Source organism: Nerophis ophidion, linkage group LG12 (genome assembly GCF_033978795.1).
Source record: "Nerophis ophidion isolate RoL-2023_Sa linkage group LG12, RoL_Noph_v1.0, whole genome shotgun sequence".
NCBI classification, from domain to species: domain Eukaryota; kingdom Metazoa; phylum Chordata; class Actinopteri; order Syngnathiformes; family Syngnathidae; genus Nerophis; species Nerophis ophidion.
Window position 1 is genome coordinate 18,531,376 of NC_084622.1, and position 24,265 is coordinate 18,555,640.

The following is a 24,265-nucleotide window of genomic DNA, read 5'->3' on the forward strand; positions in this document are numbered from 1 at the left end:
GGCTTGCGATAAAAAGTTTAATCGGTAAGTTTTTGGTGAGTTGTTGAGCTAGAGAAGAAGTCCTCCAGAGAGGTTTATTCTACTTTCATGCTTCTTGGTCCATAAAACAAGGTTTCAGACAAGTGACTGAATGGAAGCTGCCCTCATGGAGATGACATTTGAAGATAGTTGTAGTCTCACTAATAAGAAATAGTAAAAGGATTGTAAACACACCAAAGAAGAAGTCCTAAGAGTTTAAATGCAGATGTGAAGAAGACCAACAAGGTAAAAGAACCTTCAAGTTGTGTGAGAGTGCTACATGACCTTGGACTTTAACTCATGTGCTCTCTTTGAAGCTTCTTCAGCTGTTCCTCCAGCACAATGTTCTTCTTCAGCTCCATGTTGTAATTGTACTTTAAATCCTCGATCTCCTCAAAGAAAGCCGGGTCAAACTTGTCCAGGTCTTTCTTTAATTTGCGGACTTCTACTTGGAATTTGCTCTTCTCCGCCTCATCTGACTTTAGAATAACTTTAAGTGGTCTGCAATCTGAGGTAGAAAAAGACATGTTGGGATTTCTGCAGAACAGGCAAAAACCAAAAGTACTTTTTTGAGTGTTGGGAAGTCACCTGTGTCATGTGAGGATATCTGGCCACCAAGTTGTTGTCTGTCCAGTCTTTGCTCAGTCGGCAACTGGGGAATATAAGACCATGGTGTTCTGACATTGTCTGCATTGTGGCGGTAAAAGTAGTTAGTGGTCTCAACTCTACCTGACGATCTTCAAGTACCCGGATGCGAATCTGAGCAGTCTCCTCGCGTTTGTTTGCCTCCTTGAGCTTCTGCTTGAGTTCAGTCACGATGGAGGTTTTGAGAGACAGCTCCTTCTCTAACTCCTTCATCTTGTTCTCAAACATTCTGTGGATGCAAGAGGACAACATGTCTGCCTTGGACCCTCTCAAGTCAACTTGCAGTGAGGCCTAGTAGACTTCATCAGTTCATGACCATGGACTTAAATTGGTCAGATTTAGTCTTAGAATGAGATTGTCAGATCTAGTCTTAGATTAGTCAGATCTAGTCTTGGACTTAGAACATGAGTACTTGTTTGATCAGCAGGTGGAAGCAGAGAGACATCAGGTTTCTAATGTTTGGGAAAGAACTTGAGAGCAACTCACCGAGTCACCACAGAAGACTTCATGGCCTTGCTGCCAGAACCCTCCGTGATGGACCTGGAGAGAGCGTCCAGGAGTCTTTGCTTGGTCTCCTCCAGCTCTGCCTCCAGTTTCTCACTCGTTAACTCCGCACTGGTCTTGGCAAGTCGTAATTTTTCTGCGACCTCAATCTCCTGAGAACAAAAGGAAATTAGGTCATGCTACTCTTGGCCGACACGCATTTAGCTCATGAGAATTTCACTTCTACCGTATTTCCTTGAATTGCCGCCGGGTATATAGTATGCACCTGCCTAGAATTATACTGCCGGGTCAAACTCGTTTCGCAAAATAATTAGCGCATGCTTAGCATTACCGCTCAGGATTAACGTCGGGTCTAACTCGTTTTGCAAAATATTATTTTTATTAGCGCATGTATAGAATTTCCGCCGGGTCAAACTCGTCACGTCACGAGTGACACTTCACCTGTCATAATTTTCAAAATGGAGGAGGCTGATTACAATCATTTGAAATCGCATAAAGGGAAGAAGATTAAGAGCTATTCAGTAGGATTTAAGGTCCAAGCTATTGAATATGCTAAAAAGAACAGTAAGCAGCTATGTTTTATTAATATACCATAGCTGCGTGTGTCAATATGAGTCATTAAATGACTCCCACTTTCTGGTGGTAGAGGGCGCTAGTGATCCTTCTTGCGACTACTCGGCTGCAGAAGACGTGACAACAAGCAGCAAGAGTGAGCGGCGATCGTTTATTTTTTTCCTCTCGCTTGCACTTTTAACATGGAGGATTACATATCTAAAATAAAACACTTTTCTAAACTGGACTTTCAATCGAAGCAGGAGGTAATAAAGGAAGATCTCCATCGAGACAGAGAGACTATTAAAACTGAAGAAAGATAAGGAAAACTTCTATAAACAAGTTAACGATTCAGGAGCTGCGCATGGACTTCATTTATAAGTAAAAGTAAGACCATAATAACGTTTTTTTATCAAATGTGCTTTTCATGATGGTATCCTTACATCACACTCAAATTTATAAGCAAAGGCCTAAATTTACTGCATGCCTTTGGTAAGTGCCGGAATGAGAAGAGGTTTTGAAATAATTAGCACCCCAGCGGCAATTCAAGGAAATACAGTATCTCCTCAGTCAGGAGCGTTCCATCTCAGTGACAAACTTGGTACCTTCTTGACTTGCTTTCCAAGTCGCTCATTTTCAAAGACTATTTTCTCCAATCCTTTGCATTTGGACTCAAACCTGCGCAGTTCAGCTTCATGTTGACTCTTCAGTTTGTCGTGTTCCACCTAGACAACAGATTGTGTTTTTGTAGCCAGTTGTGGGTCTCGTGCACAAAGCCTATCAACCTGAAGTCTTCTGTGTTCTTGCTCCAAGGTCTGGTTCACATGGGGAGCTGGAGAGGTTTTCTTCAGCCTCTCGTTTTCCTTCTGCACTCTTTCCATCGCCTTCTTCATCAAGATGATGCTCTTCTCAAGCTCAGGCACACTTTTCTTGCTGTCGCACAACTGATGAGGGAAAGTACAATAATTGTAGTACAAATATTGTGGTAAATGTATTGTGGTACAAATATTGTCAATCAATCATCCATCCATCCATCCATTTTCTACCGCTTATTCCCTTTTGGGGTCGCGGGGGGAGCTGGCGCCTATCTCAGCTACAATCGGGCGCAATGTTTAGTTTTATTGCCCTAAATCACAAGTGTCTCAAAGTGCTACACAAGCCACAACGACATCTTTTGTTTAGAGCCCACATTAGGGCAAGGAAAAACTCACAACCCAGTGGGATGTCAATATGAATGACTGAGAAACCTTGGAGAGGACCGCAGATGTGGCTGATATTGTCCAACTCTTAAATACCGATTCTGATATCAACCGATACCGATATATAGAGTGGTGGAATGAACACATTGTTATGCCTAATTTTGTTGTGATGCCCCGCTGGATGCATTAAACAATGTAACAAGGTTTTCCAAAATAAATCAACTCAAGTTATGGAAAAAAATGCCAACATGGCGCTGCCATATTTATTATTCAAGTCACAAAGTGCATTATTTTTTTTAACATGCTTCAAAACAGCAGCTTAGAATTTGGGACAAGCTCTCCCTGAGAGAGCAGGAGGAGGTTGAGGTGGTTGCAGCATTAACTCTGGAAGAGTTAGTGCTGCAAGGGGTTCTGGGTATTTGTTGTTTATGTTGTGTTACAGTGCGGATGTTCTCCCAAAATGTGTTTTGTCATTCTTGTTTGGTGATGGTACATTGTGTGGCGCATATTTGAAACAGTGTTAAAGTTGTTTATACGGCCACCCTCAGTGTGACCTGTATGGCTGTTGAGCAAGTATGCCTTGAGTTCACTTGTGTGTGTGTGAAAAGCTGTAGATCAGGGGTCACAAACTCAATTGACCTTAGGGCCGTTGGATGCAGAGTCTGGGTGAGGCTGAGCTGCAGGAAAATATTTCTTAAAAAAATGTTGCATACTCTTCAGCATGTCTAGTTGTATAATGAGGTTTCAAATTGTATTCCTTGAGCAGCACAACTTTCTCTGTGCACATAAGACACGTCGGGCGGGGTGCTCCTGTGCTCAACAAAGAAATATTGCATCTCCCACTTTTCCTGGAATTGTCTTTGCTCATCAGTAACCTTTCTCTTCACTGCAGGCTTTGAAAGAGACATGTTTGGGGTTGTGGAATATATTTGTATTTAGCCAACGCACAGAGAATAATGTTATTTATGCAATGTGTGTTGTTCCGCTTTTCTTCCCTATGGCAACACGGCGGTCGGCGTGAAGTACCGGGATAGCGAACGCAAAAAAGTGACAGCTCCCGGAGTGTTATCCGGAGTCGTGTAGAAATATATGTCGTGTTCATCGTGTGAGGCAATGCAAATTAAACAATAACAAAGACAAATAACGGTTTTAATCGGTCCAGGTTATCAGGGACTGTTATTACTGACGGACAGGTGTCGCGGTGTGACTGCAGCAAGGCACCTAAGAAAAACCCCGTCTCCATGGCAACGTCTCTGTCGCTTTCACTCATTTGCCGCGTTTCCACCAATGCAGGGGTAGGCAACCCAGAATGTTGAAAGAGCCATTTTGGACCTAAATAACAACGCTGTCAAGCGCCATTCATATTAAACTGGCGGGCGGCACTAACATTAAACTTTTATATTAAGGTGGGGGCCGCAAAATAACGTCTCACGGGCCGCAATTGGCCTGCGGGCTGCGTGTCTGAGACCCCTGCCATAGATATTATGTGACCAGGCTGGCACGCAAAGGCAGTGCCTTTAAGGTTTATTGGCACTCTCTACTTCTCCCTACGTCCGTGTACACAGCGGCGTTTTAAAAAGTAATACATTTTACTTTTCGAAACTGATACCGATAATTTCCGATATTACATTTTAAAGCATTTAGCAGCCGATAATATCTGACTGCCGATATTATCAGACATCACTATTGCTCAGTAGTACCCATGAAATTGGGTTAGTGCCTATAAAAGTACCGAATGTGGTACCCACTCCTTGTCAAGCACCAATTACATTTATTTCACTTCATTTGAGTGGGCAGGGCTTCTTTGACATATTGAGTACAAGCTTGGTCGCAGAACCAATCCTGCTCGTAAATTGACATGTTTTTTTTTAGCAAAAGCATCTTTTAACTTAAATTAAAGGCCTACTGAAATGAGATGTTCTTATTTAAACGGGGATAGCAGGTCCATTCCATGTGTCGTACTTGATCATTTCGCGATATTGCCATATTTTTGCTGAGAGGATTTAGTAGAGAACATCCACGATAAAGTTGGCAACTGGAGAAAAGCCCTGCCTCTACCGGAAGTCGCAGACGATGACATCACATGTTGATGTCTCCTCACATATTCACATTGATTTTAATGGGAGCCTCTTAAAAAAAAAACCTATTCAGACCGAGAAAACGACAATTTCCCCATTAATTTGAGCGAGGATGAAAGATTCGTGTTTGAGGATATTGATAGCGACGGACTAGAAAAAAAAGAAAAAAATACAAGTTAAAAAAAACTAAACACGATTGCAATCGCGTTGCATTGAGACGGATTCATATGTTTTTAGAGACATTTAGCAGGACAATTCTGGGAAATTCCTTATCTTTCTATTGTGTTGCTAGTGTTTTAGTGTGTTTAACAGTACCTGATAGTCGGAAGTGTGCGTCCACGGCCGGGTGTTGATGCGCAGTGTCTCGGGGAAGTCGACGGCAGCTGTATGGGAGGCGCAAGCTCAGCTGATAAGAGGCGACTTTTTAACCACAATTTTCTCACCGAAACCTGCTGGTTGATATGTAGTCGTGATCCATGTCCGCTCTGATCCATAGTAAAGTTTCACCTCCGTGAATTTTAAACAAAGAATCACCGTGTGTTTGTGTGGCTAAAGGCTCAAGCTTCCCAACTCCCTATTTCTACTTTGACTTCTCCAATATTGATTGAACAAATTGCAAAAGATTCAGCAACACAGATCTCGAAAATACTGTGTAATTTATGCCGTTAAAGCAGACGACTTTTAGCTGTGTATGTGTGCAGCACTCATATTCATAACAGCCCGTGACGTCACGCGTACACGTCATCATTACGCGACGTTTTCAAGAAAAGAGTCCTGGGAAATTTAAAACTGCAATATAGTAAACTCAAAAGGCCTTATTGGCATGTGTTGCAATGTTAATATTTCATCATTGATATATAAACTATCAGACTGCGTGGTGGGTAGTAGTGGGTTTCAGTAGGCCTTTAACTTACTCTGGTATTGGCCAGTCTCTTCTGCAAATTCGAGTTTTCCTTTTTCAGGGCACTCAACATCTCCTCCTGGTCTGCAACTTTACTCTGGGGGAAAAAGCAATCACAAAAACAAGGCGATAAAAACCCTCAAGCAGATTAATCCAACAGTTAGGGGCAGACTTTCTTTCCTCTGTGGGACATACCAAACGTTAGATCCTGTTTTGTAAACTAGCAGCATCAATCCGTCCATGGGTTAACATGTACCTTGAGTCTTGGAAGGTCAATGTCGGCCTGTGCCAGTTGGAGGCGGAGCTCCAAATTCTCAGAGGCCAACTTGAGGTTTTCTTTCTGGAGGTCCTGAAGTCTTTGTGATGGAGTCTGTGTCTGAAGCGAGGCAAAGACACCATATGTCAGTCTGAGACAAAGAGCTTGACGAGGACCGAGGCTACCTCGACTTAACGACTGGTGCTTCCACATACACACTATGGGGATTCTTAGGACCTGAAATCCACAAGGAAAGACTCAGAGGTGTGATTGCTACCACTAATAATACAACCACAACACTGGAGTACCTTGGGATATCTTTGCAATCTGCTTTGTCGTCGTTGCACGTCATCATCCTTTTGTTTCCTGAGAACACTGCCACGGTTTTGGCTCACTTTCTTGCTAGACTTTACATCTGGTACGGCTGAACAGGACTGGTCTGGATTATGTGTCGCTGCCATGCTGGTCATCACTTCATCCTTCAGATCAACATCTTGCTCGGTCCCTTCATGCTCTTCTGCTCCTTGTCCGCAGTCGTCCTCATTGTTAGTGCTAGCTTGACATGTCAGTTCTCTATCATCCTTGGCTACTCCTGCAGAGGGAGTTCCAGTACCTTCTGCATCTTCCTCCGATTTGCCTCCAATTTGCTGCCTCTCAGTCCCATCTGCATCCTCTTCAATAGCTGTAGTCACCCTAGGGCTAATATGGTTTTCTTCAGTGTTGCTGTGAGGTTCTATGTCCCACTGGTCTTTGTTTGCCTCCTTCTGATGGCCACAGGTGTCTCTTTGACTTTGAAGGCTCATTGAGCGGTCCTGTGGTTCATCAGGACAATGTGATGAAGCGTCCTCAACATCAAAAGTAACAGTGCGAATGCCGTTTAAAGCCTGTGGGATTTTCCCTTTTTCATGTGGAGAATCTGACTGATGGCGGTCAAGAAAGGAGATAGATGGAGGATAGTAAAACATAAGAAAGGGATAAAGGAAGGCCCTCAAAGACATCATAGACCTGATGTGTGAGTGTGTGTCTTTTCAGTGGACAGAGTAGCACTCACAGACAACTGGTCAGGTGTCTTGATCTCAGAGGCTACGAGTCTCTCCTCAAGATCGTGGTTCCTCTGGGTCAGATCCTCCACCACATGGTCACGAGTTAGAGCCTGTTGCTGCCTGTAAGATTGATCCAAAATGAAGGCATGAGGTCAATATAATGTCCAGGTAATACAGTTTTTACAGACACAATAAAAACCCAGATTGACTGAAAGAAGAAGACTTTGTACTTTATGGTAAACAACTGAGTTTCCAGCTCAGTGTTCTTCGCCTTTAGCTCCGTGACCTCCTTCTCCAGCTCGTCTCGTCTCACGCCCACCACCTGATCAGCGGTCACTCCTTTAGACCTGGTCTTCTTCTGGAGTACATTCTTTTCTTTCTCCAGCCTGAGTACACCATCACACAACACAAACTCGTCACACAAATCAACAACAACCATGGCAGCATACTGGAACTCAAATTCCATTTCATAGATTCAAAGGTTCCTCGAGCCCATTGCTTCATTTTGTTTCCAGACACTCAAATCTATTGCTGGTTCAGCAGAGCAGAAACACATAATGGTCTTCTGCGTGTTCCTTGGTCCTGGACAAAGTCATAATACGCCCGTTTGCATAACACAGTCATCTCAGGGCAGCATCGGATGAAAAGTAACAAGTGAGTTTTCAAAGCTTAATGTGGAACTGCACGTTTTTGGGGAATTTGCCAATCATTCTCAATGATGTAAGACATGAACACATATGTGCAGCATATGGCCTCTTGCTGGCCCCACTATGGACTGGACTCTCACTATTATGTTAGATCCACTATGGACTGGACTCTCACACTATTATGTTAGATCCGCTATGGACTGGACTCCCACTATTATCTTAGATCCACTATGGACTGGACTCTCACTATTACGTTAGATCCACCATAGACTGGACTCTCACTATTATGTTAGATCCACTATGGACTGGACTCTCCCTATTATGTTAGATCCACTATGAACTGGACTCTCATTATTAAGTTAGATCCACTATGGACTGGACTGTCTCACTATTATGTTAGATCCACTTTGGACTGGACTCTTACAATTATGTTAGATCCACTATGTACTGGACTCTTACCATTATGTTAGATCCACTATGGACTGGACTCTCACACTATTATGTTAGATCCACTATAGACTGGACTCTCACACTATTATGTTAGATCCACTATGGACTGGACTCTCACACTATTATGTTAGATCCACTATGGACTGGACTTTCTCACTATTATGTTAGATCCATTATGGACTGGACTCTCTCACTATTATGTTAGATCCACTATGGACTGGACTCTCACACTATTATGTTAGCTCCACTATGGACTGGACTCTCACACTATTGTGTTAGATGCACTATGGACTGGACTCTCACACTGTTATGTTAGATCCACTATGGACTGGACTCTCACTATTATGTTAGATCCACTATGGACTGGACTCTCACACTAGACTCTCACACTATTATGTTAGCTCCACTATGGACTGGACTCTCACACTATTGTGTTAGATCCACTATGGACTGGACTCTCACACCGTTATGTTAGATCCACTATGGACTGGACTTTCACACTATTATGTTAGATCCACTATGGACTGGACTCTCACACTATTATGTTAGATCCACTATGGACTGGACTCTCACTATTATGTTAGATCCACTATGGACTGGACTCTCACACTATTATGTTAGATCCACTATGGACTGGACTCTCACACTATTGTGTTAGATCCACTATGGACTGGACTCTCACACTGTTATGTTAGATCCACTATGGACTGGACTCTCACACTATTATGTTAGATCCACTATGGACTGGACTCCCACACTTTTATGTTGGATCCACTATGGACTGGACTCTCACACTATTATGTTGGAGCCACTATGGACTGGACTCTCACACTATTATGTTAGATCCACTATGGACTGGACTCTCACACTATTATGTTAGATCCACTATGGACTGGACTCTCACACTGTTATGTTAGATCCACTATGGACTGGACTCTCACTATTATGTTAGATCCACTATGGACTGGACTCTCACACTATTATGTTGGATCCACTATGGACTGGACTCTCACACTATTATGTTGGATCCACTATGGACTGGACTCTCACACTATCATGTTGGATCCACTATGGACTGGACTCTCACACTATTATGTTAGATCCACTATGGACTGGACTCTCACACTGTTATGTTAGATCCACTATGGACTGGACTCTCTCACTATTATGTTAGATCCATTATGGACTGGACTCTCACTATTATGTTAGATTCACTATGGACTGGACTCTCACACTATTATGTTAGATCCACTATGGACTGGACTCTCACACTATTATGTTAGATCCACTATGGACTGGACTCTCACACTATATCATCCTCCACTGTTGCCATTTCTAATATAAAGTAGTGTAAAGTTTTTACTTATATCAGTCAGTAAACTCGCCATGAAAGCGCTAAAACATATTGGTGTAGTGAGCTAACATTATTCACCCAAGGAACTTTAGTTATTAGAGAGTTCCGGTCACGGGACACATTTCGGGCGTTGTTGTTGCACTAGTGAGCCACGGATGAGGAGATGCTGCTCCGTTATTGATTGAAGTAAAGTCTGCATGTCATTAAAACAGTTAGCTCCATCTTTTGACACTTCTTCCACTCCCGTCCTTGCACGATACACCGCGACAACAAAGATGATGGGGAGAATACGCTGTCCAAGTGGAGGCATGTAAATAAGACCGCCAACAAAACAGCGCATCATGAAGAGACTGTCAGAAAGTGACTTAAAGATGATGTGTAAAACATCATCTATGCAACATTTTGAGCAAAGAACCACCATTACATTTTATGTAGACCACAAGGAAGTCTTTTACTTGTAGAAATAAATCATAATATGACTCCTTTAATAAGCCTTATAATCCGGTGCGCCTTTTCTATGAAAATCGACCTGACTAGACCAGGTAGTGGACCAGAAAATATGGTCCATGTAATGTAGACCAGTGATTGTCAAACTGTGTTGGTACCACCTAGTGGTGAGCCAAAGAAACACTTGATTAAAGAACGGTCTTGTACTTTATGTTCAAACAGTGTATAATGTTACTGTGGTCAACATGTGGAATATCCTTAAATGAATACGTAGGCCTGCTATGCTACTGTATTCTAATGTTGGTAGCTATGGTGGTACTCTGTAAAAAAGTTTTGCGAGCACAAGTGTTTCAATGTAGGGAATAGGGGTGTAACGGTACGTGTATTTGTATTGAAGCGTTTCGGTACGGGGGTTTCGGTTCGGTTCGGAGGCGTACTGAACGAGTTCCATATGGACATATTAAGTAGTGCACCGCACGTTGTGTAAAGAATGCACACCGAGGCACCATGAATTGATTTACGTGGACCCCGACTTAAACAAGTTGAAAAACTTATTAGGATGTTACCATTTAGTGGTCAATTGTACGGAATATGTACTGTGCAATCTACTTATAAAATAAACAGAAAAAACACAGCATGCTAGCAGCGACCAGGCTAGGATAGACTGGCTACACCTCTTTTCACCGGACATGTCCTCTTTTGTGGGGCTGTCCGGGTGGAGTTTCTTACATGCAGGCTCTGCTTTTTATCCATAGATTTATCAGATTTTATTTTTTACTATCTATAGCAGGGGTGTCAAAAGTGTGCTCTGGGGGCCATTTGCAGCCCACAGCTAATGTTTTAAAGGCCCACGGCACATTCTACAAATACTCTTAAAATAAACAAAAACATGAACAAAAGTGAAATAAAAAAGCTTAAAGGCTAAATGTGATTTAGAAAAAGTTGCAACGTTGACTAATAAAACAAAGCTGTTTTTTTTCTTTCAAACTGTCATTGCTCAAAACATATCATTGAATCAAAGTCAATGTTATTATGAAATATTGACCTATCCAAGGTTCCCATTACTTCACATCAAATATTCCACTAAGAAAAATATTTTTGGTGGAAGATTTAGCAAATTTGTTAAATAAATAACCAAAAGATGTATATTTTGTTGTTTGTTGTACCGAAAATGAACCAAACCGTGACCTCTGAACCGAGGTACGTACTGAACCGAAACTTTTGTTTACCGTTACACCCCTAGTAGAGAAGTATGGTGATGTGACCTCGTCAAGGAGTTGTAGATGCAGACCTGGGCACACTGACCTGGCATAGAGGTCTTTGATGGTACTCAGCTGTTTACACATGGATTCATTTTCCTGTTCCTTGTCCTTCAGAGTATTTTTCACCTTCTCCAGCTTGGACTGCCACTTCTTAGCCTCCTCCCACAGCAACATGTCCTCCTTGTTCTGTCCCACACAAATGGAGACACATGTCATCGTGATTGTTTTGTGTGGAAAGTTCTATGGAAGGATCGTTTACAAACATTTGCCCGGTCAACTTTTCTGGTCTCAGCACTTTTCTCTAAATCCGACTCCAGCTTCCGGATCTTCTTCTGCAAATGTTCGGTGGTGGGCAGCTTTTCCTCGGGAGCAGCTTGATTCTAATTGGCAAAGATTCAGAGCAGGATTTTGTGTTTGAGTATTGTGAATGTTTCTCATATCCTCAGCAATGATTACCTGAATGCAGCTCCTGAGCCTCTTGACCTGCTTCTGGAGCTCCTGGATTTCCTCTTCTTTTGCTTCTTTTTGAGCTTGAAGGCTTCTCCGATTGTTCTGGCTCCTGTGCAGTTCTTGGTTCAAGCGCTCCACCTCCTTTTTTATTGTGTTCTCACTTCTTCTTGCAGACTCCTTTGCATCTTGAAGCTCTTCACTCAGTTCCTGCACCTGAGCCTTGGTTGGAGAGCACATGAGGTTGAGTGTGTTTCACTGCAATGAGATCCAACATGTGCAGCACCTTCAAGTCTTTAGTGTGCTTCTCCACCACCTTCTGCACATTCAGCCTCTCCTCGGTCTGAGCAGCACTTGCTAGAACTTGCTGCTCTGCAGCAGAGGTCATCTGTGTGCGCAGTTCTAACAGAACCTTACTGAGAGCCTGTGAAAACAAGCGTCTTGAAACCTTCTATGCTTGAACCACAATGGAGACAAGTCACTTAGATCTGTGTTTTTCAACCTTCTCTGAACAGAAGCACATTTTTTTTCCTTTGAAAAAATTCTGAGGCACACCACCAGCAGAAAACATTTAAAAATGAAACCCAGCAGCCGATAGACAATAAAAAGTTGTTCTTGCAATTGTTGATGACTTTAAAGCATAAGCAAGCATGCATCACTATAGCTCTTGTCTCAAAGTAGGTGTACTGTCACCACCTGTCACATCAAACCCTGACTTTTTTGGACTTTTTTGCTGTTTTCTTGTGTGTAGTGTTTTACTTCTTTCAAGGTTTCTCATTGTTATCCCATTGGGTTGAGTTTTTTCCTTGCCCTTTATGTGGGATCTGAGCCCAGGATGTCATTGTGGCTTGTGCAGCACTTTGAGACACTTGTGATTTAGGGCTAAATAAGTGAAACTTGATTGTGTGCCGCGGCACAGTGGTTGGAAAACACTGACTTAGTTGGATAATGCTGATCACTACCTTGATTTGTTTCTCTTTCTGGACCAGTTGAGATTTCAGGCGTTCCACCAAGTTCTTCATTGTGTTGCTGGGCGACAGAACATTGGCCTCCTTTTGGGTCTCCAGTTCATTTTGGAGGGAACTGATCTCCATTTTCATCTCCATGATTTGGCCCCTCTGATCTGTGGTCTCAATGGTCAGATCTTCCACCTCCAAGGCATGATACTCCTTCAGCCTGCAGTGAGTCCACACTGTCAGCTTCTTTACATCATTACATTGGAAGGATCATGGAAAAAGTTATCCTCCAGACACATAGATCACCTCAACATCTCATCCGAGTGTTTGCCAGCCTGTGTTTCCATGGCGATCTTCTGTCGCTCCAACTCTGCAGTGGCCAGCTTCAGCTTCATGGTGACGGACGAGAGTGACAGGTCCTGTTCTGCTACCGTCTGCTCCAACTCAGCCAGACGGTCCAAATGTTTGGACGTCGGTATCGTGATACCGGGCTTCTTCATCATCTCCTGCGGGAGGACAGGAGATCCAGCTGAAGATCAATCACGGGTCATGGACGGATGTCTTATCGGTACCACTGCTTGCTGTTTGAGGCGGTCCAGGGTGTTATCGTTGTTCCAGTCCAGCTTGTGATGCAGCGCTCTCAGCTCCTCATCATGCCTGCGGATCATCTCTTCTTGACTCTGAAAGAAGGAAAATTGAGCAAAAGAATGTTTATTTGGCGGTTAATGGGAGGGTGCCTGACCATGAAGGAATTACCTTTGAAACTTGGCTCAGCTGCTTCTGGTACTTCTTCACCACTTCCTCTTTTTTGTCAAGTCGACATTGGAGATCTTTGACCGTCTTGTGGGCCAGCTTGCGTGCGGCCTGGCTGCCCGAGTCCCTGTCGTGCTCAGAAGCGTCCGCGAGGAGATGTTCCCTACTGGCGACAGCCGGGAGACGAAGACGGAGCTCGTTGATGACTTTGTCTCTGGACAAAACGTTCTGTTCGGACTTCCTCAGGGCGGCCTGTTTCTCCTCTAATTTCTGCATTTGAAGGAATTACACCACCACATGTGTGGGATTTAGGAGCCAAAAGCAGTGAAGTTGTCACGTTGTGTAAATGATAATTAAAAAGAGAATACAATGATTTGCAAATCCTTTTCAATTGAATAGACTGCAAAGACAAGATACTTAATGTTTAATTTTTTTTGCAAATAATCATTCACTTAGAATTTAATGGCCACAACACATTGCAAATAAGTTGTCAGAGAGGCATTTTTACCAGTGTGTTACATGGCCTTTCCTTTTAACAACACTCAGTAAAGGTTTGGGAAGTGAGGAGACACATTTTTGAAGTGGAATTATTTCCCATTCTTGCTTGATGTACAGCTTAAGTTGTCCAACAGTCCGGGGTCTCTGTTGTGGTATTTTAGCCTTCATATTGCACCACACATTTTCAACGGGAGACGGGTCTGGACTACAGGCAGGCCAGTCTAGTACCTGCACTCTTTTACTATGAAGCCACGCTGTTGTAACACGTGCATATGTTGCTCCAAAACCTGTATGTACCTTTCAACATTAATGGTGCCTTCACAGATGTGTAAGTTACCCATGCCTTGGCCACTAATACACCCCCATACCATCACTGAAATAAGCAGTGGCGTCCATGATAACATTGCTTGGATGGCAACATATGTTGGTCCAAAAGCTGTATGTACCTCCATGCTTTGGGCACTAATACACCCCCATACCATCACACATGCTGGCTTTTACACTTTGTGCCTAAAACAGTCCAGATGGTTCTTTGCCCCTTTGTTCCAGACGACACGACATCCACAGTTTCCCCAAAAAATTTGAAATGTGAACTTGTCAGACCACAGAACACTTTTCCACTTTGCATCAGTCCATCTTAGACTGATGCAAAATGAAACTTCACCCGAGCTGAGCTAGGTTTCTGGGTGTTGTTGATAAATGGCTTTGGCTTTGCATGGTAGAGTTTTAACTTGCACTTACAGATGTAGCGACAAACTGTAGTTACTGACAGTGGTTTTCCGAAGTATTCCTAAGCACATGCGGTGATATCCTTTACTCACTGATATCGTTTTTGATGCAGTACCGTCTGAGGGATCGCATTCTTTGGCCTTGCCGCTTACATGCAGTGATTTCTCCAGATTCTCTGAACCTTTTGATGATATTACGGAGCGTAGATGGTAAAATCCCTGAATTCCTTGCAATAGTTGCTTGAGAAATGTTGTCCTCAAACAATTTGCTCAGGCATTTGTTGACAAAGTGGTGACCCTCGCCCCGTCCTTGTTTGCATTTCATGGAAGCTGCTTTTGTAGTCAATCATGGCACCCTCCTGTTCCCAATTAGCCCATTCACCTGTGGGATGTTCCAAATAGGTCTTTGATGAGCATTCCTCAACTTTTTTTACTCTTTTTTTGCCACTTGTGCCAGCTTTTTTGAAACATGTTGCAGGCATCAAATTCCAAATGAGCTAATATTTGCAAAACATAACAAAGTTTTCCAGTTTGAATGTTAAATATCTTGTCTTTGCAGTCTATTCAATTGAATATAAGTTGAAAAGGATTTGTTGTATTCTTTTTATTTACCATTTACACAACGTGCCATCTTCTCTGCTATTGGGTTTTGTACATTGAATATACAGTAGGGCTAGAAGATTAATCGACATCAAGGTTTTAATTAGTGCGATAAATAAGCGCAGGAGGCTCTTTTATTTTCTCTGCTATCACTGACATTTGAGTGACAGACATGTTTGCCAAACAAAATTGTTGAGCATCACGTTTGTTTCTCTCTCACTTCAAACAGGGAGAAAGCGTTCTCATTTTGTGGATCGCTCTATTTAAGTAGAATGAACTGAACACAGTGAGCCCTCTTTTTAGTCATTCACAATCTTTTTCTTGGTGGGCAGAGAGCAAGACTGCCAGCTTTACACACACAGGAAGTACAGACAGTCTTGCTACTCGCTCGTGAGAAGTGCGGCAAAGAAGAGGAGAAAATACGATTACAAAGCCAAATGTCTTGTTGTAATGTTTTGGGCAATATTAGCAAAATGTAACATTTAAGACAAAGTAGATGATTGCATATTGTTCTAATGAGACAAGAATATGTAGAATGGCAGTCTAGAAGTAACATATCTTCCATCACTCCTTAGTGTCACACTTTTAGACATTTTTATCTATAAAATATACAAACCCTGTTTCCATATGAGTTGGGAAATTGTGTTAGATGTAAATATAAACAGAATACAATGATTTGCAAATCCTTTTCAACCCATATTCAATTGAATGCACTACAAAGACAAGATTTTTGATGTTCAAACTCATAAACTTTATTTATTTTTTGCAAATAATAATTAACTTAGAATTTCATGGCTGCAACACGTGCCAAAGTAGTTGGGAAAGGGCATGTTCACCACTGTGTTACATCACCTTTTCTTTTAACAACACTCAATAAATGTTTGAGAACTGAGAAAACTAATTGTTGAAGCTTTGAAAGTGGAATTCTTTCCCATTCTTGTTTTTATGTGGAGCTTCAGTCGTTCAACAGTCCGGGGTCTCCGCTGTCGTATTTTACGCTTCATAATGCGCGACACATTTTCCATGGGAGACAGGAAAATACCTGCACTCTTTTTTACGAAGCCACTCTGTTGTAACACGTGCTAAATGTGGCTTGGCTTTGTCTTGCTGAAATAAGCAGGGGCGTCCATGAAAAAGACGGCGCTTGGATAGCAGCATTTGTTGTTCCAAAACCTGTATGTACCTTAAAGCATTAATGGTCCCTTCACAGATGTGTAAGTTACCCATGCCTTGGGCACTAATGCACCCCCATACCATCACAGATGCTGACTTTTGAACTTTGCGTGGATAACAGTCTGGGTGGTTCGCTTCCCTTTTGGTCCGGATGACACCATGTCGACTATTTCCAAAAACAACTTGAAATGTGGACTCGTCAGACCACAGAACACTTTTCCACTTTGCATCAGTCCATCTTAGATAATCTCCGGCCCAGAGAAGCCGCCGGCGTTTCTGGTTGTTGATAAATGGCTTTCGCTTTGCATAGTAGAGCTTTAACTTGCACTAACAGATGTAGCGACAAACTGTATTTAGCGACAGTGGTTTTCTGAAGTGTTCCTGAGCCCATGTGGTGATATCCTTTAGAGATTGATGTCGGTTTTTGATACAGTGCCGTTTGATGGATCGAAGGTCACAGTCATTCATTGTTGGTTTCCAGCCATGCCACTTATGTGGAGTGATTTCTCCAGATTCTCTGAACCTTTTGATGATAATATGGACCATAGATGTTGAAATCCCTAAATTTCTTGCAATTGAACTTTGACAAACGTTGTTCTTAAACTGTTTAACTATTTGCTCACACAGTTGTGGACAAAGAGGTGTACCTCGCCCCATCCTTTCTAGTGAAAGACTGAGCATTGTTTGGGCAGCTGTTTTTATACCCAATCATGGCACCCACCTGTTCCCAATTAGCCTGCACACCTGTGGGATGTTCCATATAAGTGTTTGATGAGCACTCCTCAACTTTATCAGTATTTATTGCCACCTTTCCCAACAGCTTTGTCACGTGTTGCTGGCATCAAATTCTAAAGTTAATGATTATTTGCAACAAAAAAATTTTTGTTATCAGTTTGAACATCAAATATGTTGTCTTTGTAGCATGTTCAACTGAATATGGGTTGAAAGGGATTTGCAAATCATTGTATTCTGTTCATATTTACATCTAACACAATTTCCCAACTCATATGGAAACAGGGTTTGTATAAAAACAGCAAATCGAATCGCAATCACAGTTTTGGATAGAAAAAAGGCAACTTGTTTTTTCCTCCAAATGGTGCAGACCTAATACACAGTACCTCTTCCAAATGTTTGCAGGCAGCCTTTGCATCTGAAACGGTGCTGGCCTGCTGTCGGATTCTTCTTAAAACCAACTCTAGTTGTTGAGCAGGAGGCAGACTTGGGTCTGGGAAGCCTGCTGCGTCTTCCAACTGAGCACAAGCCCAGAAAAAGTTGATTACGAGGTATAAAAAGAGGCTTTAGAAAATAGGATTCAAAACAAACCTTTTTTGCGCCACATAGAGCTTCCTTCTCATACTGGTCTAGCTGATGTTCCAGTTCCAACTCTCGCTGATCCCAAGCAAGTTGGTGCTCTTCTTGAATCTTGGCAAAGACAAAGACAACAATTTAGTGATGAACATGAATAGACTCATTAAAATTATCAATAAAATAATTCAATAATCAAAATTGTCACCATGTTAAGCTGCACAATATTTTCCCCGAGTGAGTGGATGGTTCTCTCCTGCTCTTCCACCAGGTTCTTAAGGTACTTCATCTCCCCCTTTTGAACTTCCACCTCCCTACTTTTTCTCAGCTCCTGCAGACGGGCTTCCTCCATCTTCTTGTGCCACTCGGTGACCTGGTTTATGATGACCATTACCATACTGACCTCAGACAGTGATTGATTCTAGCAAACCTAGGTCAAGATAACCGACCTTCTGAGCCCCTTTTACATCTTTCAGAGTTGAAATGAGCTCTTCCAACTCTCCTAGCCTCAGCTCCAGCTCTTCTGCCCGACCCTCTGCCCTCCGCCGCTCTTCCTTGGCCTTGTTTTTCTCTTCGTGTGCCTTTGCTTTCTCCTCCAGGAGGTTTACCATGGTCATTGAGAACTTCTCCTGCTGCTGAAGCGGCAGGGCGCCTGCAAACTGCCTGCGAAGGGACTGGATGGTCTGTCGCAGGTGCTTGGAGCGATTCCTGCCCTCCTGTCGAGCGAGGAACAGAGCGCGCTCGCCGGCGTCCAGTCGCTGTTCGGCGCGCTGCTTGAAGGCCTCAAGCTGCTCCATGTGAGAGACGGAAGCCTTTAGCTTGGCCACAGCGTCCGACTCACTGAGTTGCAGAGCCACAATGTGTTGGTGGAGCTTTGCAATGAGGGCCTTCTCATCTGTTTGCGACTGAAGAGAAGAATGGAGAGATTCAAGTGTCAACACAAAAAAAAAAAGAGCTTGATTCCTAAAAACATTACCTGATAGTCTAGGATTTGTCTCCTCAAAGATTCCACTTCCTTGTCTTTGGACAGTTGCCTGGCCTGAAAAGCCGAGGCTTGCTTCACGGCAATGTCAGAAACCTCTCGAAGCCTGACAGACAAATGGACAAATCACGTCCGAGCTTTGGCAAGGACTGCAAGTCTACATTCCATTGTCCAGTATGACAGTAATGCCAATGTCAAACCTACTTGGAAACTTCTAAGCGAAGTTCCACCTCAGTGGCCTCCAGCGTGGCAATCCTGGCTCGGTCTGCGTCGCTTGATGCTTTTGTGACGCATTCGCCCAACTCATCTCTCAGCTCCCTCTCCACCCGCTGTGCTTCTACATTGATTTTGGTCAGCTGAGGCGAGACAGACAACAAAGACATTTGGCGACAATGACATTGGAGGATGCTTGGAGATCTACCCTGGGATCACATAGCAGCAAACCTCGGCAAACTTGGCCTCCAGTTCAGAGTTGCGATCCTCCGCCTGCTTGAGCGAGTTCTTCATGTGTTCGTACATGTTATGAGCGTGCTCGGCTCTCTGTCTCTCGTTCAGCTCCTTCATCTCCAGGGTTGTGATCCGCCTGGCAGCTGAGACCTTCTCATTGTTGACCAAGGCTTTATCAGCCTTCTCCATGCTGCTCTCGCTCGCTTTGATTGATTGATTGAAACTTTTGTTAGTAGATTGCACAGTTCAGTAGATATTCCGTACAATTGACCACTAAATGGTTTTTCGACTTGTTTAAGTCAAAGTCCACGTTAATCAATTCATGGTACAAATATATACTATCAGCATAATACAGTCATCACACAAGTTAATCAGAGTATATACCATATTTTTTGGACTATAAGTCTTAGTTTTTTTCATTGTTTGGCCGGGGATGCGACTTATGCTCAGGAGCGAGTTATGTCTGAAATTATTAACATATAACCGTAAAATATCAAATAATATTATTTATCTCATTCACGTAAGAGACTAGACGTATAAGATTTCATGGGATTTATGGATTAGGAGTGACAGATTGTTTGGTAAAGGTATAGCATGTTCTATATGTTATAGTTATTTGAATGACTCTTACCATAATATGTTAGGTTAACATAACAGTTGATTATTTATGCCTCATAGAACGTACACTATTCTTTATTTATTTTAAATTGCCTTTCAAATGTCTATTCTTGGTGTTGGATTTTATCAAATGCATTTCCCCCCAAAATGCGACTTATATGTTTTTTTCCTTCTGTGTTACGCATTTTCGGCAGGTGCGATTTATACTCCGGAGCGACTTAAACTCCGAAAAATACGGTACATTGAATTATTTACATTATTTACAATCCGGAGGGTTGGAGAGGGGGATTAGGTTTGGTTGATATCAGCACATCAGTCATCAACAATTGATATCATCTGAGAAATGGACATTGAAACAGTGTAGGTCTGACTTTGTAGGATATGTACAGCGAGCAGCTAACACAGTAGCTGATAAGGCACAATGAAAGTCCAAATCCGAAAGACCAATTCCGACGCCCTCGACGCAAATCCCATAGGGGTGGCGGAAGGATGGGCAGTGCCTGAGAGCTGTGGCCCGTCACCATGGCCCCCCACTACCTCCCCTCTGTTGCTAGATATCTCAAGATGTATGTTGTAATATGTATATGTGCTTTGCTATGGAGTTTTTTTTCCCACTCCAATCTAAACTGGGCTCCCCAGTGTGTTTTTTTTTACTCATCCTTCCCCAGTTTTTACCTTTTGCCCATCTTTTACGGGGTGCCTTGTGGCGACCCATCATCGTTCCTGTTCTGTAACCCTGTACACTGTTTTTGTCTAATCTTGAACGGGTTTGTGCAGAAAACAAAGGTTTGTTGTACTTGTGCAATGACAATAAAGACCTATCCTATACTGAAAGACGACACACTTGCTTGGACGTCAGACAGAACCTACCATTTCCACTCGTGTTCTCCCAGGCTTGCTCCAATGTGTGCAGCTTCTCCTTGGTGATCTCCAGCTCTTTGCTAGTAGCAGCAATATGTCCTCGCAGAGACTCGTTCTCACTCTTTAGAAAGGAGAGATGATGTCAAGGCTGTCTTTAGGAGCACAAAACTAACAAGACAATTCCCACCTCCAAATGTTCCAGATTGGTGGTTCTCTTGATGAGGAGGCCGTCCCTCTGTAGCATGTCTCTGTACTTCACTGTGAGCTCCGTGTACTGTCTGTTGGCCTTCTCTAGGTCTGATGAGGGCACGCTGTCATCCAAGGCCTTCTGCAGAGCGGCTATTTTGTATGCAGCCATTTCCTTCGTAAACCACAAACAATTTAAGGAGGCTTGGACGTTAGATTGAGGCTACTTGAAGCTCCGCAAGACCTCTACCTTGTATCTCTGGAGGTAGCCTATCCTCTGGGTGACGGAGGCCTGCATTAGACTGCTCTCGTCCCTCAGTCTGCTGACTTCCTTGCGGAGGTGCTGTTCCTGCTCCATCACGGTGGTGCAGCGTCGAGTCAGCTTTTTCTCGTTGACCTTTGACACGGTCAACTTGCGCAGGGCTTCACTGAGCTGTCTCTTGACTTCTTCCGGGTCCTTCTGAAGAGTGTCCAGTAGTTCCTTCAAGCACATGAAGAGTAGAGAAATGGTTTGATTGATTGATTGAAACTTTTATTAGTCGATTGCACAGTACAGTACATCCATCCATCCATTTTCTACCGCTTATTCCCTTTCGGGGTCACGGGGGGCGCTGGCGCCTATCCCAGCTACAATCGGGCGGAAGGCAGGGTACACCCTGGACAAGTCGCCACCTCATCGCAGGGCCAACACAGATAGACAGACAACATTCACACTCACATTCACACATTAGGGCCAATTTAATGTTGCCAATCAACCTATCCCCAGGTGCATGTCTTTGGAGGTGGGAGGAAGCCGGAGTACCCGGAGGGAACCCACGCATTCACGGGGAGAACATGCAAACTCCACACAGAAAGATCCCGAGCCTGGATTTGAACCCAGGACTACAGGAACTTCGTATTGTGAGGCAGATGCACTAACCCCTCTGCCACCGTGTACATATTCCGTACAATTGACCACTAAACTTCAACGTGTTTAAAGGCGTACTGAAAGCCACTACTACCTACCACGCAGTCTGATAGTTTATATATCAATGGTGAAATATTAACATTGCAACACATGCCAATAAGGCCGGTTTAGTTGACTAAATTACAATTTTAAATTTCCCGCGGGGTTTCTTGTTGAAAACGTCGCGGAATGATGAAGCGTGTTTGTGACGTCTCGGGTTGTAGCGGACATATTAGCCCAGCACCACTTACGGCTAAAAGTCGTCTCTTTGCATCGCATAATTACACAGTAATTTGGACATCTTTGTTGCTGAATCTTTTGCAATTTGTTCAATTAATAATGAAGACTATAAAGAAGAATGCTGTTGGTGGAAAGAGGTGGATTGCAGCTGTCTTTAGCACCGAAACACGGCCGGTGTTTCGTTGTTTGTTGTGAAGCTTTAACACAGAGCGGTCAAGCGAACATGGTTCTCTACCTCAACCAGCAAGTTTTTCGATGGGAAAATTGTGATATTAGGTTGGCTCTTACCGGAGACTTGAGTGGATTATGCGACCTCCTCCTGTAGCTGTCAAAAAGGCAGCTGTGATCTTGGCTAATCCATTGGCTTCTCTCTGAGAGACACTGGCGTTCACCGCAGCCTCCGACTTTCAGGTATGACTTGATAATCTCACTAAAACACTATTAACACAATAAGCAGATCAGGGATTTTCCAGAATTATCCTAGTAAATGTGTCTAATAACATCTGTATCGCTCACACTGCCGTCGCCTGGAGCCGTCGCCTTTTTTTTTGTAGTGCTTCACTCTAACTTTCCTCATCCACGAATCTTTCATCCTTGCTCAAATTAATGGGGACATCGTCGCTTTCTCGGTCCGTATTGCACTTGCTGCTGGTGGCTATGATTATAAACAATGTTCAGATGTGAGGAGCTCCACAACCCGTGACGTCACGCGCACATCGTCTGCTACTTCCGGTACAGGCAAGGCTTTTTTATTAGTGACCAAAAGTTGCAAACTTTATCGTGGATGTTCTCTACTAAATCATTTCAGCAAAAATATGGCAATATCGCGAAATGATCAAGTATGACACATAGAATGGACCTGCTATCCCCGTTTAAATAAGAACATCTCATTTCAGTAGGCCTTTAAGTCTGGGTCCACATTAATCAACTCATGGTGCTACGAAGCCGGCCCGAGTGATGTGTTGCTTCTTTTTGACTTACCCTGAAATGTTGGAGTTGAACAGCATCCACCTGTTGTTGCTCTTTAAGTTTGTCGCTCACACTTGTAAGAACCTCTCTGTCCTTCTGCCACCGCGCCTTCTCACTGCACACAAGCAGATGAGCAATCCTGGGTCAAAGTTTAGGACGACACCAGACCAATAGAAAAATGGGCCAGTCATAAAGTGCACCAAAAGATCCCTGACCTGCACGGAAACGTTAACTTGTTAAAAAGCAGAAGAAAGTCATTCCTACATAACAGCAGAGGTGGGTAGAGTACTCAAGTAAGAGTAGAATAATGACTCAAGTCTACGTCAAAATGATTAGGTGACTAAGAACTCTGTGAAAAACTACTCAAGTGTTGAGTGACTTCTGATTTATTTAGTAACTATTTTTTAATGCTTATTCCACTACAATCATAGTTGTGTTCTCTTGTATGTCGACCCTTCTTGAGACTTCAACAAGGAAAAGTACCTTCCATATGAGGAGGTGTGAACAAGTTAGGATCGAAATCATGGTCCCAACACAGAAAACCATTGCATGTAATAGAGAATGTTTCATTTGCACCCCTGCTGGTGAACTCTAACAAAATGAGGGTGGTCCCAAGAAGGAGGGATTTTTCAAATTGACTGTGTTCTTTTTAAAAGTGCTCCCCCTCTGGTCAACACGTGTAATAACAAGTGTGTGGAATTAATTGAAATGCGCCCCCTTTGGCCAAAATTAATGAAAACGTTGTTTTTTTTATATTAAAGTAGCAATGATTGACTCACACACGCACACACACACACACTAGGTGTGGCGAAATTATTATCTGCATTTGACCCATTACACTTGATCACCCCCTGGTAGGTGAGGGGAGCTGAGTGCCAAGCAGGGAGGTAATGGGTCCCGTTTTTATAGTGTTTGGTATGACTCGGCCGGGGTTTGAACTCACAATCTCCCCATCTCAGGGTGGACACTGTATAGAGTACATACTGTAATAACCTGAAGTAAATATTGAAGAGGGGATAATGTTTGAAAAAAGGTGACGGGTTTTTACAAAACTTTTGTTTTGAAAAGGTAATTGCCAACTTCCTGTTGCTTTTTGCTGAACGATGTAAATGGATGAAATGTAGGTCTAAGTGAGACCTACATAGAGGTTTTTGTTTCATGTCGCTACAATATTCCTACCGGAAGTTACAAGCAGTTTTG

General features: G+C 43.0%; 2 protein-coding genes across 5 annotated transcripts in view; one reads left to right on the plus strand and one right to left on the minus strand.

The window, feature by feature from the left end:
- Nucleotides 1-24,265, plus strand: part of LOC133563060 (centrosomal protein of 290 kDa-like) — a 33,864-nt gene that overhangs the window by 7,852 nt on the left and 1,747 nt on the right. The gene's annotated exons all lie outside the window — the stretch shown is intronic.
- cep290 (centrosomal protein 290) overlaps nucleotides 1-24,265 on the minus strand; it is a 67,294-nt gene that overhangs the window by 53 nt on the left and 42,976 nt on the right. The window contains exons 23-52 of one of the 4 annotated variants that reach the window (XM_061916984.1): nucleotides 23,078-23,180; nucleotides 21,161-21,391; nucleotides 20,912-21,085; nucleotides 20,734-20,845; nucleotides 19,243-19,448; nucleotides 19,003-19,154; nucleotides 18,793-18,904; nucleotides 18,266-18,721; nucleotides 18,025-18,189; nucleotides 17,835-17,933; nucleotides 17,630-17,761; nucleotides 13,516-13,782; nucleotides 13,332-13,439; nucleotides 13,066-13,265; nucleotides 12,766-12,979; nucleotides 12,090-12,227; nucleotides 11,813-12,025; nucleotides 11,620-11,736; nucleotides 11,400-11,542; nucleotides 7,427-7,582; nucleotides 7,205-7,316; nucleotides 6,462-7,073; nucleotides 6,154-6,273; nucleotides 5,911-5,994; nucleotides 2,505-2,663; nucleotides 2,325-2,444; nucleotides 1,150-1,319; nucleotides 748-892; nucleotides 607-670; nucleotides 1-526 (exon numbers count right to left, since the gene is read on the minus strand). The exon at nucleotides 1-526 is cut by the window's left edge and continues 53 nt beyond it. In XM_061916984.1, coding sequence (XP_061772968.1) covers nucleotides 312-526; nucleotides 607-670; nucleotides 748-892; nucleotides 1,150-1,319; nucleotides 2,325-2,444; nucleotides 2,505-2,663; nucleotides 5,911-5,994; nucleotides 6,154-6,273; nucleotides 6,462-7,073; nucleotides 7,205-7,316; nucleotides 7,427-7,582; nucleotides 11,400-11,542; nucleotides 11,620-11,736; nucleotides 11,813-12,025; nucleotides 12,090-12,227; nucleotides 12,766-12,979; nucleotides 13,066-13,265; nucleotides 13,332-13,439; nucleotides 13,516-13,782; nucleotides 17,630-17,761; nucleotides 17,835-17,933; nucleotides 18,025-18,189; nucleotides 18,266-18,721; nucleotides 18,793-18,904; nucleotides 19,003-19,154; nucleotides 19,243-19,448; nucleotides 20,734-20,845; nucleotides 20,912-21,085; nucleotides 21,161-21,391; nucleotides 23,078-23,180 — 5,299 coding nt within the window. In that variant the 3' untranslated portion in view covers nucleotides 1-311. Of the gene's footprint in view, nucleotides 527-606; nucleotides 671-747; nucleotides 893-1,149; nucleotides 1,320-2,324; nucleotides 2,445-2,504; nucleotides 2,664-5,311; nucleotides 5,380-5,910; nucleotides 5,995-6,153; nucleotides 6,274-6,338; nucleotides 6,391-6,461; nucleotides 7,074-7,204; nucleotides 7,317-7,426; nucleotides 7,583-11,399; nucleotides 11,543-11,619; nucleotides 11,737-11,812; nucleotides 12,026-12,089; nucleotides 12,228-12,765; nucleotides 12,980-13,065; nucleotides 13,266-13,331; nucleotides 13,440-13,515; nucleotides 13,783-17,629; nucleotides 17,762-17,834; nucleotides 17,934-18,024; nucleotides 18,190-18,265; nucleotides 18,722-18,792; nucleotides 18,905-19,002; nucleotides 19,155-19,242; nucleotides 19,449-20,733; nucleotides 20,846-20,911; nucleotides 21,086-21,160; nucleotides 21,392-23,077; nucleotides 23,181-24,265 lie in introns of those variants that run through there. The other 3 variants (XM_061916985.1, XR_009808984.1, XM_061916986.1) reach the window with 3 other exon arrangements.